This window comes from Lottia gigantea (assembly GCF_000327385.1).
Source record: "Lottia gigantea unplaced genomic scaffold LOTGIsca_34, whole genome shotgun sequence".
Classification (NCBI taxonomy): domain Eukaryota; kingdom Metazoa; phylum Mollusca; class Gastropoda; family Lottiidae; genus Lottia; species Lottia gigantea.
Window position 1 is genome coordinate 879,490 of NW_008709146.1, and position 26,278 is coordinate 905,767.

General features: G+C 30.1%; 1 protein-coding gene across 1 annotated transcript; it reads left to right on the forward strand.

Moving 5' to 3' along the window:
- Window positions 1-647: 647 nt before the first annotated feature.
- LOTGIDRAFT_190501 (hypothetical protein) lies at window positions 648-24,898 on the forward strand. The gene is made up of 11 exons (XM_009058442.1): window positions 648-946; window positions 3,883-3,944; window positions 5,707-5,835; window positions 8,780-8,878; window positions 11,392-11,474; window positions 14,270-14,396; window positions 20,857-20,952; window positions 21,146-21,268; window positions 22,817-22,981; window positions 23,446-24,451; window positions 24,491-24,898. Exons 1-10 carry the CDS (start codon window positions 901-903, stop codon window positions 23,569-23,571), a joined length of 1,056 nt encoding a protein of 351 aa, XP_009056690.1. The 5' UTR covers window positions 648-900; the 3' UTR covers window positions 23,572-24,451; window positions 24,491-24,898.
- Window positions 24,899-26,278: the final 1,380 nt, after the last annotated feature.

The following is a 26,278-nucleotide window of genomic DNA, read 5'->3' on the forward strand; positions in this document are numbered from 1 at the left end:
GTTTTCATTATAAGCCTAGCCTTATCAGGGGCTAAAATGTGCTGCTTCTGGCGTTTGGATGTTTATCTCAACCTTGCCGAATTACCCAGTGTAACGGTTCCGTTCTTTTTGTTAATCAGCATTGCCCTAATATGAACGACTGTAGGCTATTAATCTCAACATAAACAGAAAATATGCCCCTTTACAAAAGAAGAACCAAAAAAAAAAAACCCTTGATGTCTCCCCTTTCATTACTTTTGTTAAGTTTGCCAATTTAGGGGTATTTTGAAATATATTTTAAAGCCTTGCTAGTTCTGCAAATTTGGAAAAAAAAACCCACAATTTTCTTTCTTTTTCTGCATTTTTGAATTTAAGAAGTTTATTTTTCATCGTCATGGTTCCGCAATTTTTTAGAAACGATCTACTCCAGTTTACAAACAAGCTTCGTCCTTCGGAATCATTGAGGTGTTAAATCTAAATTAATCTGATTATTAAAAGTCAGTAGTTTCGGACTAATGAGTACAGAAAGTCGATCGTTGAACTGAATGGTTCGTATCTGTTTACGCTACATACCCATAATGCAACAGACACTTTTCATCAATTGAACCTCGACGCGTCAGAAAGTAATTCCAAGGACTATTAGCACAATCCATCGTTGTCGGGGTTTTATTTTCTTTTAGATAAACTGTTAAAGATATTGACGTATATAATACGTATGTTTGTAGTGTTAATATAGTGAAATATTGTCAGATAACAGAAACATTTTATCGATAAGTGTGTACGAATACGTTGGAATGGCTTATAAGCTATCTGGTCTGTAACAGACGAAACCTCGGAAATTTACCAGTTTTTAATTCGTTTTTGGACTATAAATTGGACTATTTTTTTATTGCAACAAGTGAAATATTTATTTTTCTCGGCATGGGAAACGCGGCGACGGCCAAAAAAGGTGACCCTGCCGAAAATGGTAAGTTTTCTGTTGGCATATTTAGACGAGTCTTGCTATAGCATCTGTATAATTTATTGTCTCGAACATCCAGTTCAGTAATCTTATTACCATTTATGTTACACAGTACAACACTGTATTAAAATATTTACCGTTATTCGTTATAAAAACAAAGATAACGACAGAAAATGATACTACTTGGTTTAAAACTATTGATATTTCTTATCTAACTTGCACTCAATGATATTGTGATAATGATTTTTGATTGTTTATGTCCGAAATATCTGTGTTTAACCACTTTCCAGAAATTGCTTAAAGTGGAATGACATGAAATTGAAAAATCAGAGTTTTTGTGTAAGACATGGCATTTTTGAATATAACCTGAAACTAAAATGATATATGGGTAGCCTTAAATCTTTAAAAAATGATAAAGTATGAGATATAAGTATGAGATTTGTTCATACTGATTACTTGAATATGTAGGTATATATTATAAAAGCACTGGTACAATTTTAGTACCAGTAACCATAATGTATCGGTACATAAAGATTTCTAGAATCAGGATGTCAATTAGTTAGTTCCTGTATCCAAGCTGGTGTAACCACCCCAGTTTATTGTTATAGAAATAAATATGTCTATTATATTCTAAAGATAGAAACAACAGCTGATTCTATACATGTTAATATTATTTATTGTCTGACCTAATTTTTTTGCTTGAGTATTGGTTGTTGACTTGTCATTTTCTGTCTCCTGTCCACAAATTATGCTTCTAACCTTTACATATGAAACATAAATTTTAAGAGGAAGAATAGCATTTTACATTAGGTAAAAGGAAGTTATTTTATGGTCGTCTAGACACTCTGACCAAAAGCTGTTGCAGATGATTTGGATTTCTAGTCGCTTTGTCGATGATGATGAGAGAATTGTGTCATTTTGTAGCAGACAGGCAACCATTTAGTTTTGGAACCTCTTTAGACAGCCTTTTGTAGGCCCAAAATTGTTTGACATGAGAAAAAAATTCCTATTGAACCCAGGTCATGGCTTTCGATGGAAAAACTGCGGAAAACATTGATTTCTTGAGCTTTATGATATCAAATCTCATTCCAATTCTATCTATTGAATTTGCATCGGAATTTGCAGAACAATTCGAAAGCAATTTCACACGCTATTGATTTACTGCTTTATTCTGCAAATAGTACATTTCTTATTGAATAAAGTTTGGGTAATCGTTGCTATTTGATTTAAGGTCAAAGACAAGACAAGGTCTTTAAATGGCATTTAGCAATTGTGAGTTAAGCTTTATGGAACAACAATCATTGGTTAAAATTATATGCAAACACTTCAAAACATTGCATAAAACTTTAATCAGTGATTGTTGTTCCATAAAGCTGTGTCTAAAGACAAGACAACCTTTAGATATAAGCTTAACAGCTTCGAATGTTGATAGACAAGAGGACATGGTTAATTAGTAACAATTACAAGTCTCATCACTGCAAGCTAGTTAGTGTCCTTTCATTTGATTCAATAATAAGGCAGGTGTACTATGAACTTGTCAATCTTTGCCTAAATTGCTGTTAAGACATATGTACATAAACATATAATTTCACTGGGTTTTAATTTACAGATGACATAATATTATATGATAATGTGTGTCTATAATCTTATTAGTCTAATAGTGTTACATTTTATATAATCATTACTACATGTATGATTAAATTAATAAAAGACAGACATGTATGTATGTACCATCACATTTTGATTTTGATCTACCTGTTACAAGCTTTTTTTTTTAAATAATAAGCTTATTCAGATACAATAACACAATATTTTCACTTTAGAATAGTGCTTGTTACATTACATTGTAGAGCAAAATAGAAATAGATAAATAAAATAAAGTTTAGACATTGAAGTCAATAATTTGTCACTTTTATATGCACAAGAAAAATTTTTGCAATGAATGCTAGCTAGTTTAACATAAATTTGATAATGATCAATACACCAAAGTAATATTATGTGATCTATCCACAAGGGATGTGCGGTAAGTTGACAAACATATTCACATTTTCATCAGATATTCTGGTAGAGTTTGCAAGCCCATCCTATAATACCCACCATGACATTTTTATAGTAAAGACATCTCATTCATGCATACCCAACCAATTGATTCTTTCAAATGATTCTTTTTTATTCATTCAATATGTTGACTCACTCAATCTGTTGCTCATGTGGATTGATTTCCCTATTGATCAGTTTATGACTTTGATGTTGAACTATGGGCTCATCTGCATTGATGAAATATGAAATCACATATAATTTTCTTTTTATGTTTTCATCTTTTGAAATGAATCAATTTAATTACGTCTAATGCACTAGTTTTTCGATTTAAACTCTTTGCACTCAAGTTTCTGAGTAAAAATATAAGGTGAAGATGAAATTCAGATGTTTTCAATGAATTATAATAATTTTAATACCAAGTGCCCTTATATTGACGAAGAAAAACTGCACTGAACATTTATTCTGTAAAGGGTTAAACTGAAGTTTTCTTGTTTCCTATACCATTGCCAGTAGCTTCATGTTAATCAATTAGTAATATATAGGTCTCACACCACCTTTGTTAAATTCAATACTTCCCTGTACGCTGGAACACAGTCTTTTGTGGCAGTGGAATAACTCAGTGGGTAACATAGGATTGTCATCTTCTTGGCAATTAAGCGCTGTGAGTTTGAATTTTACTCAAATTTGAAAAAATTCCAATGCTTTGTCAGTGCTTTGAGAGTTGACCCACTCTCGACTTTCACCCCATAATACCCTGCTTAGAGTACAGTATGATTCAAGTGTTAAATATTTGAAGTTATCTATTCTGATTCTAAACAGATCTCTACAAGATAAGTTCTGTTTACTATTTTTTTTACCATTTGTTTATCTGTAAAATAATCAATTTTCTCTTCTCTTTTCAGTCAAAGAGTTCTTAGCAAAAGCCAAAGAAGATTTTACACAAAAATGGGATCATCCGAGCCAGGTGAATATTAATTGTATTTTTTTGCATTCCTGGATATAAAATGCTGACATTTGCTAGCATAGCAGTTGTAGAAAATTCTGTTTCTGCAAGTTGCAAGGTTGACCCGAGCCTTGTTAACAAGATGTAATATATATTTTGAAGTGACCTGTGTTTAAAATCATTTTGAACAGTCATTATTCTACAACTTGTAACTTTGAATGAATTAAGTTACTAATGATGTTTGTATTAGAAAGTAATTGACTCTTTGGAGAATCTACTAAATGACAGCATTCATTCTCAAAAACTAGAAAACCTAGTTCAAACATTAGAAAAAAAAGGGCAAAGCTATTTTTTCGGTGCTGTGAAACCTGTTAAAAATTTGAAATGTTGTAGCCTATTAATCTTTTGAGCAGAATGAAAAGTTGACAACATTGACATCAAATGTTGAAATCTTCTTATTTGATGGACTTATACCAAAATTGATTAAACCTGTCATTTACAAGCAATTTGTAGTTGGCATTTATATTGCCAGACTTTTTTTTGTGAAAAAGTGTTTTTAATCACAATATACCTTACGGCACATGAAAATAAAAATGAAACCGAATGAAATTAACGAAGACTAATGTAACATTGTTGTGTTTAGATCAATCACACTACCTTCAGCTAATAGTTGACTGTTTCTATGGTAACTAAATGCTAGGTTTGCAAAATTTCTCACTTCTTCTTGAGTGTATTTCACATCTCGCATCACACTTGCATTTCCTGTTTCCTTATTTAATTGCTCTACTTAGCAGATCACTCCTACAAGGGCAGTGATTCGAATTTAAGGGTATCTTTGGAAATATAGTCTGTAATTACTGAGTGTCATTTGGTGCAATGGAAGGGATGTTGGCCTGAATGCATTTTATCATTTGAAAATTATGAAATCGTCTACCTCTTACATGACTTCTAAACTGAAGTTTCATAGGCATTTGACCAAACAAATTGATGAACCTGAAACTTTTAACATGAGTCTAAAGCGGTTGTCATTTCTTGACCATTTCATAAAGTCTTAAAAAGCTTACAACTTAAGCTTAGACACTTTTAATTGATTTTAAGCTTTATATTGACTGTCAATTCTCAAAAATGTATGACATTACTTCTGTGGCAGTAACCATGTGATGTTTTTCAGTTTTAAACAAGGTCAATGTCCTGCGAAATCAAAACCCTGTTTATTTGCAACTTTACACCTTACTGCAAAGTAATACAAGTTCTATTGATAGCTTGAAATGAAAAATAGTTGAATATATTTATAGAAACTATTGACAACTTTTTGGAGGTCAACTATTGAAATGTTGAATAGGTATATTCAATTCACATTTCTTTCTTGTAATTCAAGAAAACAATTCTGAGCTTAATACAGACAAGCTATTTATATTGAGTTATTTTATGCCCTGAACTTGAAATGGTGTTTGAATTAACCACATTAAGAAACTATGGATGGTGGTCCTGAATTAAATCAAAATGATAGATATAAGCTGCAGCTTCTGCTGCTCACATTGGAATGAAAAAAGGGTCTAGTTGTACGGATGGGATAATACGCCTAGACTACATTGTTTTTGCAAGTTTTATTAAGCCATTTACTTTCTTTGCAAAAGTAGAAATAACAACACAGTCTTAAAGAGATCCCAAGTACCGGTATGTAGTTGTCCAAGATGAAGCAAGCTATATTCTTGACAGAATTTTTATTATTTCAATGAAATTAGTAATGTCTGAAAAACAATTTTCTCTTTCTATATTTCAGAACAATGCGTGCCTGGATGATTTTGAAAGAATAAAGACTTTAGGTACTGGTTCATTTGGTAGAGTCATGTTAGTTCAACACAAAGCAAATAAAGATTTTTTTGCTATGAAAATCCTAGACAAACAGAAAGTAAGTACATTTATATACATATCTTTTGTTGAAATCATGAACAGGAACGTGTAAAATCATATTCCTTGAAAGGATGTTGTCTATGCTAGCTAATAGAACTCAAATACAGCTATCTGTGTCACCTTTCAGATTAAAATCTGAATTCATGTTCTCTTACAATAAACTATGACTGTGACTACCATAATGTACCATAGCTTTACATGGCTTTGGAATTTTCTTCATTTGAGGGGACTCAAACCCATAGCACCTGATGTAAATTCAACTTGTAACTTTCTAACTTTCAAGTTTTTTTCTTGAACTTACTTATATAACACTTATATGTGTACTTTCCTTAGTTAATGGTGAATGTAGTTTAATGACTATAATAATATATGTTTTTATTGCAATTAAATACTATATTAAATATGTTTTTATTGCTATCCTTTCTGTTTAATAACTCGACTCCTACTATCCGTTATTACTATATGTGTGGGTAGTAAAAAATCATTTCAATAGGCCATTGATGTTACATTTCCTGTTATTGAAAAAACTATTTGTGTCGTTCAATTTATCATTAGAAAACCTGAATTAGTAGGCTAATATAATCCTAGTCAATGAACCTCGAGTCAATGAGTAAATTTGTTTGAAATTCTATAAAGTTGCAGCTGCCATCTTGATTCATTCCAGGAATTTTTATTCATTGATTTCTCAAAACAAGGTTACTTTAGTTATGGCAGCTGATGTAAGTTCATTCAAGAAATGTTTGAATATGATAAAAAATAATAAGAAATTTTTTCTAGAACTGTATGTGGATTCTAACTATACTTGGATATTCTCATCTCGATCTGTCAAACCACATTTATGTTATTTCACAATATATATATTTTTATGAAAATTAGTTTTACTGTTTAAACAGAAATTGTGTTGCAATTCATCTGAACAATGTGAAACCCTATTTTTTTGGTTCCTGCTTCCAATTTTCAATCAAAATTGAAATTTTTTGTTGATATTTCCGAGACGGACGTGTGTTTTTATCAATGACAAATTAGAGAATATTATATTTTTTATAAACTTCAAATCTTTCTAATATTAGGTACAGATTTTTTAGGTGAAAAAAGAAATCAACAAATTTTGATAGACCATTGAATGTGTGAAGACAATAGTTTTGTGATAACTGGGTTGATTGATATTATCTATTTATTAGTTGGCTTCATTTGTCCCAACTGTCTACACACTATATTGTCTTACACCTGTGTCCATCCCAGGGTGGTCATTAAGTTTTATTAAATACTAGGGTAAAACTGGAGTGACAGATCATTTGGTTAAGTCTGTCGGAAATTTTTGACTTTGAGACGTATTTTGACAGATATTAGCTGGCAAATAACCAGAAAATATTTCAAGTGAATTATATTATACTCCATTTGTGTCTTGTTATGTCGGAAAGAAAGTCTGAAGGCAAAAAGAAATCTTTAATGAATGAAAAACTAAAAGGTTGTCAATTTCTTGCAAAAATTTTTCATTGAAAGTTAGGTAGGTGGAAGTTAATGCAAAATAGTTTCTGTACTATTGTAATAGTAGATTAATGACCTGGTTAAGGGTTTTATTACATCTAGCTTATAGTCACAATATTGATTGTAAAACAATATCACCTGACTTTATTATTGTCTTTATAAAACCAGGCTTGATAGTTCATTATTTATACATACTACACATATATATCTCTTCCATTCAGATGCATTTATTTATTTATTGCTAGATATCAATAATGAATTGTGGGTTTTCTTATCCCAAAATTTTTTTTTTTTTGATTGGTTAAAAATAAGGTCATTAGAATTGGACAGCATTAGAAAACTGGTTAGATTACAGTTGAAGCATATCACAAATTGACGAAATTGTAATCTAATTCTAAATAGATTGAGCAAAATACACTTCCAGAAATGAGATAAACACAAAGTCATCTTTTATTTTGCGGTTGTTTAATTAGTGATATAAGTTTGGCATAAATAGTTTCAATTACTATTTCTTTCTCAACAAAAAAAAGTTGACATGTATTTGCTTTGATTCTCTCTGATTCTGCTTAAGTATCCTTAGTCAGCTAAACATTATCCTTACGAGAGCTGAATTTGAACTGTTTCCAGAAATTATTAGTATTGAATTCCCAATCCATAGTGGTTAAGCCAATTCCAAATGTTTTTAATATCAAACAAACTATATAAGTTTTCCCTTGAGATTAGACTTGACATATTTTGTAAAATTTTTAAAGTTATTTTTTGTAAAAGTTTAAAAGTTGAACAGTCAAAGTAGCTGTGATATAATAAGCGTATAGACTAAAATATGATAAGGTATAATTAAGGTTGACATTTTACGACATCCTGTAGGGACTTGTTTAATCAGTCTAGGTGATGTAAAGTCATCTCATTCTAAATAATCATCTTCAAATATCACAGGAAATTATATTTTCTTAACATACTTTCTTTAATGTTCAGACATAAAATTTTAGGAAATTAACTTAAAATTTTTTCTCCCATAAGATTTTTTTCATGGCCGTATAGACTTTGATTTTGATACCAGTTTATGATCATTTTAAAAGCCCAATTCAAATCATTTTTCACTACAGAAAATTTGATCTTATTTCTTGTGCCTCGGAATAGAATTAGTTAGATTACAGTACCGGTATAGCCAATTAAAGAAGCGGTATTTTCACAAGTAGCTTAAACTATGTCAAAAATGTTTGTTATTAGGCAAAAATATATATCCCCATTTGACAATCTTAATTTGAATTGGTTCAGAAGGGTAGAGTGTAATATTTTACCTACTTACCAGGCTAAATCTTCTGAATAGGGAAAGAATTTCTAGCTTGTGCTTTTGAAATCTTTCCATTTTCAAAGGCTAATAAAATTTATTATTTCCCAAATAGTTTAATTGAACCCATTCTTCATTGCCATATTTTCTTTGCTCATTTCAGGTAGTAAAATTAAAACAAGTTGAACACACATTAAATGAAAAGAAGATTTTACAAGCTATTAATTTTCCTTTTCTTGTCCGTTTAGAATATTCTTTCAAGGTATGTATCTTTTATGTCATATTTGCTTATAGCCCCCTCACACTGGACTGTGAAGAAAACTTGAAGAAAACGTGAAAAAAGCTGTTAAAAATACATATTTTACAACAGTTACTGCGGCATATGCAATCATATTGTGTTCCCAAGGCGCTTTTTCTAGTAAAATCATTGTGCACTTCATTTTATGGAGATGTTTTGACGCTTGTCTTAAGACATTCTCAATTTGTGTCGATCCTGACAGCAATTATTGGCGACAATGGATTCCTCAGTACTGTCCCATAACAGGCTCTGAGCTAATTTTTGGTTGCTGTAGCAGCTCAGTGAGGCCATCTTTCCAGTGTGAGACGGCTATTACTTTTAATCCATTCTCATATCGCTTACAAAATATGATTTAACACAGCAATAAGTGTGGTATGTCATCTAAATTATTAAACATTAGTTAACACCCTATTTTATTGCAAGTCATATGTCATAGTCTATTAAGTTCCATGTTTATCACAGATGGTCCTATTAACAGATCAAAAAGAATTTAAAATTTTATCTGATGAAAAATTAGATTTCTCACTTTTAATGTATTTTTACTTTCCAACCCATGAATCACATTATGAACTGTACCAAACAAAACACCAAAATAGACATTCTGTAGTCAATCAAAAAATATTATTAGAATTGAATTAATATTTATCAGATCATAGAAAGTGATGCATGAAGAGTTTCAATAAAGCAATTATCTATGTACAGTAATGTTTGTAAGTGATCCAAGATGTTGTATGAAGATTGTTGCAAACTTGAAATTTTTGGTCTCAGACCAGTGAACTCAAGATTTTAAAAGCACTATGCAATATTTCAACCACAAACTAATAACAATTTTATGACAAAAGGCTTCAAATATTTTGTGGAAATGGAAGCACTTAAATAGTGTGCCACAGTGAAGAGTGGCTCAAAAATCCTCTTTCATTCATTCTCAGGGGAGAAATAAAACTAAATAATGTGGTAAAGTGTGTTTTATGTCTGTAGAACATTGACCATATTACCTTTCACATTACTCTCTTATTACCAACATTTTGGCTCCTACCACTCTTTCATAATGCCAATACTTAAAAACTTTCTATTTTATTTGGCACGTGATTGAGAATAATGAGAGGTTTCTGCTTTATTCAACTTACAAAACAAGTGTAATTTAGCTTCTTTTTTTTTTTACCAAAATGGTTTTTCTGTTGTAATTTATACCTCGATTTTGTCTGCACTTAATTTCTTCAGTTCACGGTCACTTTCCCTTTTTGTCCAATTCAAGTATGTGCAATTTACTGAGAAATCTTCTCCACAGGCCTACATATGCTTTATTCTTTTGTTTTCTACGAAATTAATGAACTGTTGAAATAATCTTGTAATATTTTGTAATCTGGTGAATCAATTTAAACCATAATTTAAGGTGGGAGTATTCATCAATTTACTGGTAACAAGTATATTTGAAATATCTATGTTATTGTTAAAACTGAATATTAAAGTATTTTATAAAAACTTTATAAAAATGATAAATTCCTAATAACTTTAATAGAAAAACCTAGAATATTAATGGGTTTGTCATTTTCGTAGGTTGATTTCAGTCTTGGATATCTGAAAGTTGAAAATTGTCATCAGAATTACTAGAAATGTACAAAAATTGCATTATTCCTCCAAAAATATCTCAAACTAGGAATTTCTTTTACTATTTGTATATATATGTTTTATATATATGGTATTGTCTCAATAAAAGACGAGTGGTCTTTTTAACTTAGTAACACAGATAGTTCTGGACACACATAGATTTTAAGGCTCAAAATTTCGACAATAAGCTGTGAACACTATTACTCATTATCTTAGCTAAAGAAAGAACATTTATGAGTCTAGGGTCCAATTGGTCAAAAATATGGCGAACATGTCCTTTAACAGAAATTGATAAACACAAAGAAAACATGATATTTTGGCAAATGATTTCCCTTTAAATCCAATATCCACAAAAAAAAATGGAAAAAGTGCTTACTACAGATATTGGTTAGGGAGGGAAATAAAATCTTTTATTTATTGTAATTGCGTATATAAATCTGTCTGGAACTGGAAGTTAATTTGGCAATATTTAAATAAAATATATTTTATATGAAATATGATAATTAATTATTTAATAGTTAAGACTTATAAATCAGAATTAATGAAAGATTTATATTCATCTTTAGTGCCACAGTGTTATTGTTTTTGTTTTATGTGTCTATGTAGTTGGCTTAACATGAAATATGGGATTAATATGTTTGCTGAAAGTATCTTTTAACTTGATGCCTGCAATTGCTTTACCCAAACTTTATTATTTGTTAAGTTAGAGAATCAAATCTTTACCAATGGCTCCAGGACATCAAGAGTCCATTTGGGCAAATTTTGGTTTGTTTTTCCAAATATTGAAATAATGTTTTAAGAGAGATCAGCTCTCTTTCAGCCTTTTCAAAATTCATGGTCAATAATGGTCATTTTGTTGTTTTTTTCAGGATAACACAAACTTGTATATGGTATTGGAATTCGTCACTGGTGGTGAAATGTTTTCACATTTACGAAGGATAGGCCGGTTTAGGTAGGTTTGCCTGTCTCGACCTTTATATATATATATATATATAAATAAGACAAGCCTGGAAATATTAGTTATCAAAATTTATTTTCATAGCATAATCCATACATTTATTATTTTTTCAAGGTGCATTTTGTCCCCAAATAGATTTGAAAAATAATAATCGTTGAAATGTTCACTTAAGCAGCTTATACAGCTTAATTTCACAATTCATTCCCTCTAATTAGTTAGTGGTATTTCCGGGCTTGATCTTAGTATTTCTTGCATTTGATATATTTAATAATCATTTGTCTTGCAAGCTTATGATTTGAATGGATGTTCATCACTGACATATGCAATGGATCATGAAAATTTTGCTCTTTGTCAAAAGTCTTTCTATTTTTAGCAGTAATATATTTTACTTGCTAAGGCTTTCAGAAATAGAATTCCTTTGGTTTTATCTTGTGGATTACTTCATTTGTCATTCATGATCTGACATTCTTGTTAAGCAGCTTTTATTCACGGTCAATTATTTAAACCAATCAAATTATCCTCAAATGAGTTCCTTATATGGAGTTTTTTCAATGATTACTTTAAATGAAAATAACTTTTGGCACACATTGGTTAAAACTGGACCGAACATGACCTTAAGAAGAATTTTATAAGATCATGGGGTTGAATGGTAACCTTCAGACAACATGTGAAATGAAACATTTAAGATTGGAGTTTCTGCATGTAGACAATAATCAGTCGTCAAATGATTTTCAATATCTGAAAGCCTTAACAATGAATATAAGCTTATTAAAGATATGTTTGAAAAGCTTTATTTTGTGATTTAGAATTTAGTAGCACCTTAATTACTTCCTATTCTAAAAGTTATTTTGGCTGGTTAGATCTCTGTTCCCTCTCTGTTTTATGTTAATTGTCTCTGCACTTATCACTAGAGTGTGCACAACCTTCTCCTGCATCCTTTTGTACTTGGGCGCTCAATTCCACTAACCTTAACACTTAAAATCTGATGGCTGGTTCCCTTATTTTTCAATAAATTTGGGTTATGCTCGAAAATAACAAACAAAATTTATTTGAATTTCAATGGTGGACAATTTTGGATGAAAAATTCACTTTTAGGTACATTCAAGAATAATAAACTCTTGAACAAAATTGCTATGACTTTGAAAGAGGAATGAAATTTGACACCTAATGATTCATGGCCAAGAAATTTTGAATGCTAGACAAGTAAAAAAATGATGCAAGACAGCAGCCAATGATTGAGAATAGTTTTAACAGAAGTTGATTACAAATTAATGCAGTTGACTAGAATAACCATACAACAAACTAGAAGTTATTTACAAATAATAATCAGCTAAATATACTCTCTTAATTACTGCAACATCTGCTGTTTAATGCTTCTATATTTTACTTTAATGAATCTATTCTGGAAGATACTCCAGGAATTTGTCTGTAGATTATTCTGCAGGTATCCATAACATTGATTTATGCTTCCATTAATCTTCATAAGTACCGATTTTTGAAACTTATCAACAGAATAACATGATTATTTTAATTTTTTTGTTATTTATCACAAGTGACCTGAAGTTTTATTCCTTAAAAGGGTTATGGTTAAAAATAAAGTTCTATTTTTGGCTGATAGATTTCAATTTCATCTGACTGTGTCACTTACCAAAAAGCACATCTTATGTCACATTCACCTTGTTAGATTACTATATCCTTTTAAGCTACTAACTTCATTAGATAGTGCATGATTTTTCTCTCTAGCTGATTTAGTTTTATCTTTTGCTTCTTGTAGTGAAAGCCATAGCCGATTTTATGCAGCTCAAATTACATTGGCATTTGAATATTTACATAATCTTAATATTTATTATCGAGATTTGAAGCCTGAAAATATTCTGATAGATAATTCTGGCTATCTTTTAGTAAGTCAAAACTGTTGACGTTTTGAAATTTGAAATTTGAAATTTTCTTTTCATTTGTTTATTGTTGTTTCCTGTTAGAATGTTTTCTAATTTTTTTTTCAAAACATTTTGTTTCTTAATCTTAAATCTTGGATCTTCAAGTTATGATACCTCCAAGTTTCTGAATATATAATAAATATTCAGAAACTTGGAGAATCAAATCGAAAAATTTAAATAAATTTTGCACAACACAGTTTCCAAAATCTACAAATCATACTTTGAAGAAAAAAGATCACCGACACAAGACGCAATGTATTACCATATATTTAATCATCTTTTCAATGCTTCTGCTTCAGCGAGCCCCATTCCCGGTTCTATGCAGCGCAAATTGTTCTGACTTTTGAGTATCTTCACTCTTTGGACCTAGTGTACAGAGATCTAAAACCAGAAAATATACTTTTTGATACTCAGGGTTATATTAAAGTAAGTGAACTAGAGATATGAGAGAGATTTGGGCAAGAATTCAAATGTGAACATAAAAAGTTGAAAAAAGGCGCCTCAAACTGGTTTTGGCCTGCTGTTTTAGTGTCAAAAGTACAAGTTACTCACTTGTTTGATAAAGTTTTTTATAAAAACTTTTATTTTGAGAATGATTTTCTCTTCAAAATTCAAACAAGGACTTTTGATTGGTTGTTTACGCCAGTCATGTCCAGTTATAGCTCCAAATTGTCCTGTTGAGAACAAATCTAAATTTACAGATTTTAGAATTCTAAAAGTAATGGAACTACTTGGAAATTAATCTGCGTTCATTTTTGACATCTTGCTTAGTCTCCCTAATATCATTTTATTTGAATCTCTCATTGAAGTCTCATTGTCATGTAATGTTGTCTTACACCTTTTATTCAACAGTGAACAACACTCAAGGTTTTACGGTTCTCAAATTGTTTTGGTGCTAGAGTACCTACATCATTTGGATATAATGTATCGAGATTTAAAACCTGAGAATCTACTGTTAGATTCGCTAGGTTATTTAAAGGTATACACTTTGATCATGGGTTTAATGTAACTTCTGCTAGCTGAAAGCCTAGTCTGGGTAATGTCCTAATTTGTCGTACAACCATATATCTATAGCTATGAGTGTTTGTCTTTTGCTGTACCAACAGTGGTTATTGGGCTTTCAAAAGTTTCAACAATATTTTCTTCTGACTTGTTTTTGAAAAATTCAAATTCGAATTATCAGAAAGGAGCACATAGTTTCTGAATTAGCTGATAGAGCTCAAATTGAGCCATATATTGGTATGATTTTCTCATCTTTTTATCTTGAAGTGATTTAGGTAACTATTAGGTCAAAATGATTAGACCACTATGGTAATCAAATTCTCTCTTTCCTGTTTCTCAGCCAAGTATACCAATTAACATGATTTTTCCAAAAATCTTTTTGTTTCCATAATGACTTTTGAGAGCCCTGTGGTTACCTAGCCAAATATATCAAGATATAACCAACATATGTAATCCTTACCAATAACTAATAAAATTGTGTGTTTGTTGCTAGTAGAATTCAATAACAAATTTTCAATTTTCTCACAATGAGGTATGATGAAATGGCAGAAAGACTTGATCTGTTCTTCTGAAAACATTCTGAGAACGTTCATGAAGAATGTTCAATGTTCATTCTTGTCATATGTTCAGTGAGAATTAAGCTAAGATTAGATCGTTACAAAGTGTCCGATGGGCTGCAGCTTAACTTTAAGAACTTGTATCTGATCAATGTCATGTGGTGGTGGACTCATAATGTTCCTTAAGGGACAAGCCTCTTAGTTTAAATTCCTGTATGCTGAATGGCTTTTGGGAGCAGGAAAATGAATAAGAATGTGGAAGGATGCGGTTGTGGTTTGGCTATTATCATCCAATTTCAGTACCTTGATGTCATCTATAAACACTTAAACATGAAGTTCATAAAATATTGACATTTATGCTTTCCGCTTTTTGACAGCTGCTAGACTTGCTTATGTTTGAACAGTTTTCTAGAGATAATAATTTGTAGTCATATTTTAACAGTAAAAGCAACATGGTTAAAAACATAAGGAATCCACAAATTTCTTAGGATAAATTTGGGTTAATGTTAGGCTAAGATAACTACTCATGTATGTTTTGAAAGAAAGTACCCAATGCTGTCATATAATTTCATATCGGGTTAAGATATGTTTAAAATGATGGCGATAGAAGGCTGTATGTTTGGATGATAACAGAGAAAGTACTCTTAGATAAACACCTTATACCAAACATATTGACACACTGCCCAAAGGGTTATGAAATTTATAATGAGAACTGTAATTAATGATTTGAAAAGCAACGTAGATACTTGAAAATCTGTCCATTATTCAGGAGCTTAGGGCAAAGGCACCATTTCCTCTGGCTTTGTTAGTTATATAAGATGAACAAATGTAATAAGTCCATAGCGTAATGACGAAGAATGTGCTAAAAATAGTCTGACACCACAGTACAGTAAGCTGGGATTTTCAACCTTGATTTACTGTAGCTAGAAATATTGATTGATTTAAGGTTGTCAAGACCGTTTCTAGTCCTCTAGCTGGCTTGACCGATTTTCTACATCCTCTCTTTTACTAGTTTTATTATCTAGTTGCTTCCTGCAAACACTTAACGATTTCAGATAATTATAAAATATCTTTGTTGCACAGTTACAAAATGGCATCAATCTGGACACTTGACATATCTGCTGATTGTTGTATTGTAATTGTTTGTCTTTGAGTGAAGCTGCAATTTTCATTGACAAATTGAATATGGTCTTGCAGTTTTACCCTGTCACTTGAAAGCATGAAAGAAAAATGTGAAAAGTCCATGTAATGGGAGATGATTCTTAGTTAGTTGAAAATAAACTGGAAGTGATAAAGAGTATGTGAATTAATTTCATTTGCACACAGCTTTAAGATATCTGTCATTTGTAGTGTCATGTGCAGACCAATATGAGATATTAGCCTCCATTTTCTATCACCCTGTAGAAGCAAGCTGCCAATAGTAAGCTCCATTGATGAGTAATATAGTCTAGGAAGACCGGGTGAAAAATCAATGATACTAAGACGGTAGATCAAAAAAATCTCACACAATTGTCAGTTAAAGCTAACTTGTTCATTCTTCCTGTCTTCTTGAAGTACATCTTCGTTCTTTGAATCGGTCACATAATTTAACTCCCACATGTAATATGAATAAAAAAAAAACTTGAGTATTTTGAATGGTTAAATTGGATATTGGAATTTTACCATTCAGTGTTATGTTATAATGGCATTAATAATAGTTCCATGAACTCTAGTCTGTAATTTGCTTCTTCCAGTGAATGAACAGAATATCAGGAATATCGATACATTACTATGGAATTAAACAAAATGTCCTTGGTAAGCTTAGTAATTGGTAGGATGGTAGAGAAGCTAGTAATAATGAATACTTTCTGAGACCTTGAAATTAATTTCAATCCACTGATTTTATTTCTTTCATTCTTGAAATTTGTATCAATGAAAAGACAATTTGTAACTTCATTACAGATTTTTAAGGTAAATGTCGATATATACTATTCAATATGTTATATTCAAAATATTAATAGAAAATTTGGTAGAACAATTGCAGTTTCTTGCTCTACTCACTCTACTCTGGTGCATCGATCTGAAATTTGTGATAAAAAATGTGATACAGATTGTTATAGAACTGAAAACTATGGAATTTTTGTAAAACAAAAAAGTGTTAAAATATTGAATATATTTTTTAGTAGAAAACTTGATAAAAAAAATTATTTTTCCCATATGAATAGATTATTTTTTTTGTCAACATTGACATCTTAGATATGTCTGGAAAAAGAAAAACTATTACAAAATTTAGCAATATCCTGTCTGCTTTAAGATCAAAATAGACTTTAGTTTAAAAATGAAAACTGGGGAATTGTTATTGTTGAGTTGAAAGTAAAAGTATATTAAAGAGATAACATGGTTTTGAGATATTTGCTAGTTGGGGATCCATTTTAGCAATGCATATCACAATTCAAAATTAGATTATGTTGGGTTCTCCAGATTCTGAAAAGTAGTAGAAATTGTTTGCATACAAAGCAACAAATTCCTCCATTCAAAACCTATTTGAGTCATTGATATTAAATTTAAATAACAAAAAATGTAGTTGATAAAATCTAGGTTAGTGATTGTAATTTGAATGAAATTGTTCAATAAGCATCAGCTTTTAAAGTGCTTGACAAACAAGCTTTTAGTCATTCTGAAAAGAATATTTTCATTCATTGGCTCTATATGAATTTAAACATGTTGATAACCAGTGTAAACATGAACATTTTGTACATTGTAAATATAAACATGTTGTTGACAACTAGTGTAAATATGAACATGTTGTTGACAACTAGTGTAAATATGAACATGTTGTTGACAATTAGTGTAAATATGAACATGTTGTTGACAACTAGTGTAAATATGAACTTGTGGTTGACAATAACTCTAATATGATCTAGTAATACAACTAGGTAAATAAATATGAACTTGTGGTTGACAACTAGTTTTTTGTTAAGAACATGGTGTTGTCAACCATTATGTAAACCTGGACATTCTTTAATGTATAAAATGGAGATAAAATATATTTCCAATATTGTCAATAACAAATATTTATTACAATAGTAAGATTAAGTATAAAAACAAATAATTAGGTGTTTTAAGTGTTAATGTTTTGTATACTCTATGAGTGTTAATGGTGTTGTTAAGATAACAGAGAAGATATATGTTTATATAAATGGTATCTGAACTATCTAGGCCTAATTTATATTCATCATATTGATCTGTTGCTATAAATAGTATACATATGTCTATCTCATTAATAATAAAAGAACCTTGATGATAACATCTCATATATCATTAGACTCTTTCCTCCAGTCATTTGTTTGATATGCACAGTCATAATTTAAAGGAATAGTAAGCCTTATAACAAGGATTTAAAACCCTTTCAACTTTTGTAACTACTTTATCAAACAATAAATTTTGACATTAATTTCAAGGGAAATCACTAGTTCAGTTGAGCCGCAGTTTTGATATTTCATGTGCTAAATATTCAAGATTATTATGTAACATCACAGATATAGAAATGTACATAAATCAATATGGCTGACTAACATTACTGAATCGGGCAACAATTGTTAAAAATTTTATCAGATGGCCCTTCCAATTGTATTTTCTAACTACAGATTGCCTTTGATACAAAGATAAGTGTTCTATTTCTGGGTTTATAAGTGAACAAGATATTATGAAGGTCGTCGGATCATGGTTTGTTTTCTTGTTGAGATATACTCCCACTTGTAATTTCGCAATTGTATTATCATCCATCTACAATGTCAAAACTTAATGAAAATAGCAACTTCCATGCATTGTAGTCAAAGGATGTTACTTTGGTTTTGAAGACAAAGTAAGAGAGAGTTGAACAACAACAAAAACTGATAAAAAGCTTTTAATTATTTTAAGTGATCTCAAATTCTCAATACTTACTGCTTCATTAAGTGTGAATGTGCTTCAACATGACAAATTGTTGTTAATAAAGTGATAGTCTAGAATATATTGTATTGACTTTGAGGAAATATTTCATTAAATGCTGGAATCATGTCATTTATATCATTTGAATCAGACAAGCTGTCTTGTAATGGTCTATAGTTATTGGCATCTGTCGTCCAAGGGAAATGTTTTAAAGGCTGGTTAAATTTCCCCAGTGATAAAATGGTGTTGTATGTCTAGTGACCTAGTGGATCTTTCAGTGCATTTCATTTGTAGCCATAGTATCAAGACAACATTAAAGCTATCATGTAATTAGTTCAGGTCTGTAGAAAATGTCAACTCAACCTTAATCTAATATTCTCATAGAACATAATATAACAATATACATTATTTATTAGCAAGTCATTTTTAATACATTAAGAACATGTATGATGAAATATTTGTTTATTGTTATATGATATACTTACATTTTCACAAGCTTGATGTTCAAAACAAAAGCCTTTTTGAAACTCTTCAAAATTTTGATAAAGAATAGTTCCATGCAGTCTTATAGCTAGACTTGATTGTTCAGAGGGGTAATATACCTGGAGGTGCAATGGTGTATATTGTTTACCTGCAGTAATGGAATTGGTTGATTGCCCCTCAGCTACAGGCCTGATTCCATGTACAGTTTACTTATGGCCTTTCAGTGAGATTTTGTTATCATCGTCTCTGTGATAGTCTGTACATTATAATTTAATGAAGTCTGTACAAGTAATACTGTACAGTAATTACCAATGTAAAAAGTTTAAGTTTTGAAACCATGAAACAAGTATTGTCTGTAATGTGATTTATAACTGTTGTCCCTGGGGGATATTAAATTCTAATTATTGTAGGTTGAAATTGTATGGATTCTTCATGACAAATGTCTAATTACTGTATCTATAGACTTTCTGTCTCTTGAATTATATAGAATATCAGTCTGTAGGGATGTTTTGTTTGCAGACTGTTTTTCTAATTGAAGAAATAACAGCATGACTTTGTTGGATTATTGTAAAAATTAGTAGTTGTTAGGGGTGTATGACTTCTGTCTTTGTGTAAGTGTCATCAATTGTCTTAGAGAGAATTGAACTCCTTGACTTCACTGGACAATATGACTTCCTTGTATTCTACACTAATAAGATTGCTCTTAAATTGAATATTTCAGTTATTCTCTTATGGATGAAATATATTTAGATATAGTCCATTGTTAGAATAAAAAAAAATTATGAATTGTTTGCCGTTTGACTCTATCCCTATTGTTTATTACCTTACCTATAGTGTTTTGGTACCAATACAATCCACTCCTTACCATATCAGCGCCATGATTTCAGATCAAAGATTTTTTAATTCTGTTTTTTTTTATGAAAGTTTATGCAGTTAATGTTTCTATTTTGTGTTGGTCACAATTTCATTTTTACAATGCTTTCTAATTACCTCTTCTGAATTATTCAAATTTGAATAAATAAATGGTATAGATAAAATACATTTTTCATTATTTATGTTATATTTCATTATTTCATTATTCATCTTTCAACATCTTTAAAATAACACTGTTATACCATTGTGCTCTACTATATAAGTACTGTGGCACAAGTTGCTTATGAAATAGGGCATTATCACTCTTGCAGATCACCTGATTTCCCTCTTTGATTTAGTTTGTCAACTTGGCGTTGATTTCGAAAAATCTACAGTGCAGTTATTGTTTATTTAATGTATTCATTTAGAAAATTTGTCATTATTTAATTTGCATATATATATTAAGATACTATGGAGAGGAAATTGCCATGTCTATTTGATTTGCCCTTTTTGTCAAAATCATATTTCATCCTTTATCATCATTATTTTATTTGAACTTCCTGAATGAAAATTACTTTATCATATGAATAGTGACAATAGATGAATATTTATATTGAATTAATTAATTTTATATAGGTAACTGATTTCGGTTTTGCAAAGCGTGTTAAAGGTAGAACATGGACTTTATGTGGAACACCAGAATATCTCGCTCCTGAAATTATTCTCAGCAAGGTAAGCATTTTTCTACATAGTACTATCAAATTCAGCAATTTGCATCTACAAACTTTCAGGAATAGTTCCTCTTGTAGTCAAGATATAAGACGAAGTTCACAATAGCTTGACATTGTAAACAAGTAATGTCCTTGTAGACAACAATATCTATCTAAGTTAACAGTAAACTAATCTAGATGTATTTATTTTCTAGGGTTATAATAAAGCAGTAGATTGGTGGGCATTAGGTGTTTTGATCTATGAAATGGCAGCTGGTTATCCTCCATTTTTCGCTGATCAACCTATTCAGATTTATGAAAAAATTGTGTCCGGAAAGGTAAGTGTGTTGCTGGTATACCATTATGAAACATGACCATGAAATTTTGTAATACTGTTAAGTTGCATGTATAATGCAATTCAAATGAAACTAAGAAATCTTTAAAATGCCAAACAAAATGTCATCTGCTGAAATCTGCTATGGATCGATACCATTTTAGTTTACAAGAAACTAAGCTATTAGCTATATGATGAAGGCCACTGAACTGATTTCATCAAGAACCATCACACAAGACAACCATAATATTTTTCTATAAATAAACTTACTATCTAAACATTAGAAAGCATCATGGTAGGATTAATCTAATGTCCAAACAATTTATCAGAGAGTCACAAAATATGATTAAATATTAAAACCCCATCTGCCTACATAGTGATTTGATTAGATTTTGATACGTCACTTCTGTGTAAAAGTCCATAGTATATAAAGTATTGATAATTCAATGTTTATCCACCTACGTTTTAGCATTGAACTCATTATTATTGATTTCTTTTGAGAGATAACAGTATTGTTCATTCATTAATGAAATTTAAAAAGCTAAATGAAAGTGACTGAAATTAAGTTGAAAACGGCTGGGCTGCTAATTTTGTGAAATTACATTAAAGATATTTCTCTCTTAGTTTTGATAAAATTGAACGATTTGATTTGAATTGGTTGAGCCAATATTAAAATCAGGGTTTTCCTTGGGTAAATTCTATTGATTTTCGTTAACCAAATGACTTGTATAATGAGTATAATTGAAAAGGTTCAAAAAGTCATAGGTAATAAGTTATTGGTACAGCTGTATTAATTGATCACACTAACAATATATAGTTAATTGGTACCTAGAATATAATCATTGTGCTATTATGTATATGGACATAGTACTAATAATATGTTGGCAGGCTACCCCAGTTCACAATTGTGGCTCTATTAGTAGTAATTCAACCTTTTAATAAGAGATTCCAGAAAAGGCTTCTATTTGTAATATATCTTATGATAAAAATTTATAGCATGTGCAAAAATAAGTGTTTAAAATTTAATTTTGATTGGAAATTTTTGGCTTGTGTCAGGGCCCACTGAAAAATACTAATACTAAAATGGTACTGACTTTACAAAAAAAATTGTTAAAATGTTATATAGAAGATAATATAAACTGCAACAAACTGATAAGCTTATGTGAATAATTTCTTGTTAATCTCTGTATTAGAAGTCTAAACATGTACTTATTGATATCACATTTTAGCTGTGCGGTCTCAGTAATTCAATGTTTATTAATCTTGATTTTCATACAACTGGATTGACACACTATTAAGACACTAGTTTTGAAGGTCAAGCATAAATGGATATTCAAATTTTTAAACCTAATTTTACCCATCAATAAAAGAAGGCAAACGTTTTTTGTACTGATCAATAAACTAAGCCCTGTAATCTACAAACTAGTGTCTCTTTAAAAGGAACCTAATATCCAGCAACAATTTCCCTCAATGCATAATGGTGCCCCTTGACCATTGGTCAATTAGAAACAGATTAGTAGGTGTTTTACTCTCATTTTATTTGTAATTTCAGGTGCGTTTCCCATCTCACTTTAGTAGTGATTTAAAAGATTTATTACGTAACTTACTACAAGTAGATTTAACTAAGAGATTTGGTAATTTACGTAATGGTGTCAATGATATTAAACAACATAGATGGTTTAATAGTACTGATTGGATTGCTATCTATCAAAGAAAGGTGAGTACTTGGAAGCCTGGTTACTGATATAACAAGTATCTATAGCTTTTTCCAGAAAGGAAATCTAATGTTTGGTTCCTCTGCTTCATTTGCTTGGATAGGTTGAACAAATGGAATCTGTGGGTTCTAAACTTGGTCTGTGGTGAAAGTCTGATGACCTTAAATATGTCAACCAGTCAAACCAGCTGTAAATGGATACTGATAATCCAGGATTATGCCAAGAGTTTGGCCATGGACCAGCTAGTAGAAAGGATCCTTTGTGAACCTAAGTTGTTATCCTTGTAAAATATATTTGTTTTGTTTGTTTCTTTCTTTGCTCATTTGACTGGGTTATAATTGGGCTCTGATATTCTGGGACAGATCAAGGCCAAGATGTTTGATCAGTAACCAATTAATAAAAAGTATCTGCAAGAACCTAAGTTTGTTCTTAAATGTTAAATGTCAATGTACATTTGTATTCGCAGGTTGAAGCTCCATTTGTACCCAAACATAAAGGTGCTGGAGATACAAGTAATTTTGATGATTATGAAGAAGAGGCACTTCGCATATCCTCAACAGAGAAGTGTGCTAAAGAATTTGCCGATTTTTGAGATAGCCACATTTGTACTAATTTGGAATCATCATCATGCATGGAATCTTCCTTAAATATCAGACAGTTCAGTGGTTTTCTATTGTTTCACTCAGTTGATGCACAAAACAGAAATGATGGACAATGGAACAGTCATTTTTTTGGATTGTTTACATTGGATACAGACATTTTGCTAGTTATTGTGTGCCAAGTATTTGATTGTTAATTGTTTTTGATTCAAAAAGAGTTTGTCTATGTTGTTTAATGGCGCTGTTATGAAATAAGAAATGGTTTAGAACAGAAAGACGGTCTAACATAATGATTGAAAGTTTAGGAATAGTATGTTTAAAGTGTATTTTAATCACTGATATTGCTCAATGAAACTTAATCTATCATCACTATTCATTTTAAAATAAAAAAAAAAAAACAACACCTCTTTATCTCCCTTCTATAACATTGTAACTCAAGTTTTTAATGTGTTCTTTCCCCAAATTTTAACTAAGCTATTTGAAATCTTTGTATTATATTATCAATTTGTAATTTGGAAACTAATATAAGTGCATTTTATCACTTCATCACAGGCACTGTTTAAACACCATGTTTTTTAAACTGGGAAAGATCTTCAAAGCAATTTCAAGTGTAAATAACAGTTTTTTTTTTTTTCAAACTATTATCATTTTCATGTCTTTATGTGAGTTGTGGAATGTATGTGTGTTTGTATGGATACAATCTTAATATTTATTTTAAATTATTAACAAACTGTCATTGAAAATTTGGTTTGTTTTTTTTTGAATAAATTTGCATTTATTATTCAAATGAGACCTGAAGTTGACTAAGTAACACACAAGTGTATAAATGCAATCTAGAAATTGATGAAACTTTTGTTAAGAATTCGAAAATTGGTTTATAAAATTGGATTATAAAATTGGATTATAAAATTGGTTTATAAAATTGGTTTATAAAATTGGTTTATAAAATTGGTTTATAAAATTGGATTATAAAATTGGTTTATAAAATTGGATTATAAAATTGGTTTATAAAATTGGTTTATAAAATTGGATTGAATAATTTGGAACTAATTCAAATTAACTGTAAATTTGGTGGATTTTTAGAATGAATGAAAGCTGTATAAAAACTTTTCAGAAAAGCATAATTGTCCAGTTTCCCAATGTTGTGAATAAAATGTATAGAATGATGGTGTCATATGGTATCCCTGTGTCTACTATCCTATGATGCTGTGTTTTATTTGCTAGTACAAATGTAGAAGATGTTTTGAAGGTAGTGCTGTTGTTTATTATTTAAACTTGGTATGTTTTAATTATAATTCATAAAAAAATATTGACACGATTAAAATACCTTCAATGATTCATTCACTTAATATCATATTTTCTATTTTATTTACCTTGAAATTTAGAACATCTGCTGAAAAGACATTCTCTAACTCTTGGTTTTTTTGATTAATTTGAATTGGTTGCATTTCATAGGAATTCTAGCTCTGTTTCTCAAGATATCAATAATCAATTTGTGTTGTGTGTTATTTATCAATGTTAAATACCACACTAATACACTGCAAGATTTTTACAGGAATTGGGGGCCCACTTTGATAAATCTTGCCAATATTTGGCAAAAGATTATTGAATTTAACATATAAGAAATCTAATTCCTATTTTGCAACCAGTATTCAGAAATAGTTGTACAAATGTTCAATTCAGAATTTTTAGTTACAAACTGACTTTGTTAGTATTTTTAAATTAATTACCTTTGATATTTTTTGTTTATAAGTTTGTGTGAAGTCTTGCCAAATATTCTCATCTGCATCATAACTACAGTCCAATATCGTCCTGTAAAACTGTCCCTACGGTGTTCAGATTTTGTAACAGTATAAGTTTTGGAATGGTCAAATAGTCCCCATTCAGATGACTTATGATGCAATATAATGGACACTTAAAGATAGGGAAATTCTCTGTAAGATAAGTGACATTGTTCAAAAATTATATTTTTGTCTGATGTCATGTATTCTACCTCGACACAAAGACTCTTTGATTGTAAAATTTAAAACTCAAGTAAATGAAATTTTCAATAACATTTTCGTCATTAAACTATGAAATAGCTTTGAAACCTTACATGTTTTTTCATATTTGATTTAAGCTAGAATAACAATATGATTGCAAGCCCAAATGATTGAAATAATGTTCATTGTTGAATTAATATTAATTTTTTTGTGTTTTATGTATTTTTGTTAAGTTCATAACTTGTTTCAGCATGTCTGTACAAAATTAATTATTATTATTATTATTAATTAGCTTTAAGTAATTATCAAAAAATGAAAGATTTTTGCAAATCATTCAACATGATTGATATAAATTCTAGAGATCTGATGTCAATAAAAAGTGAGAAACTTAATGTATTTTGATTTTAATTAACATATTTCACTATCGTGGTGGATACCCTCCATCAATTGGAATTGATATCACAAATAGTCTATACTTCCATGGTATATGTATTCAATTGTACTAGAACCAGATGCTAGACTTAAATGTGATATGAATGGTTAAAATTTAGCTTTATCAGCTGCTTAATCACACCTTTAAATATAAAAGACAATAACACATATATAGCAATAGCAGTTTTATTAACAAGAATTCGAGAAAATTTAAAACAATTTTAGAGTACAAATAGATTTTCAAGAAAGTATTTGATGAACCTGAATTAATTACATTGTGTATAAT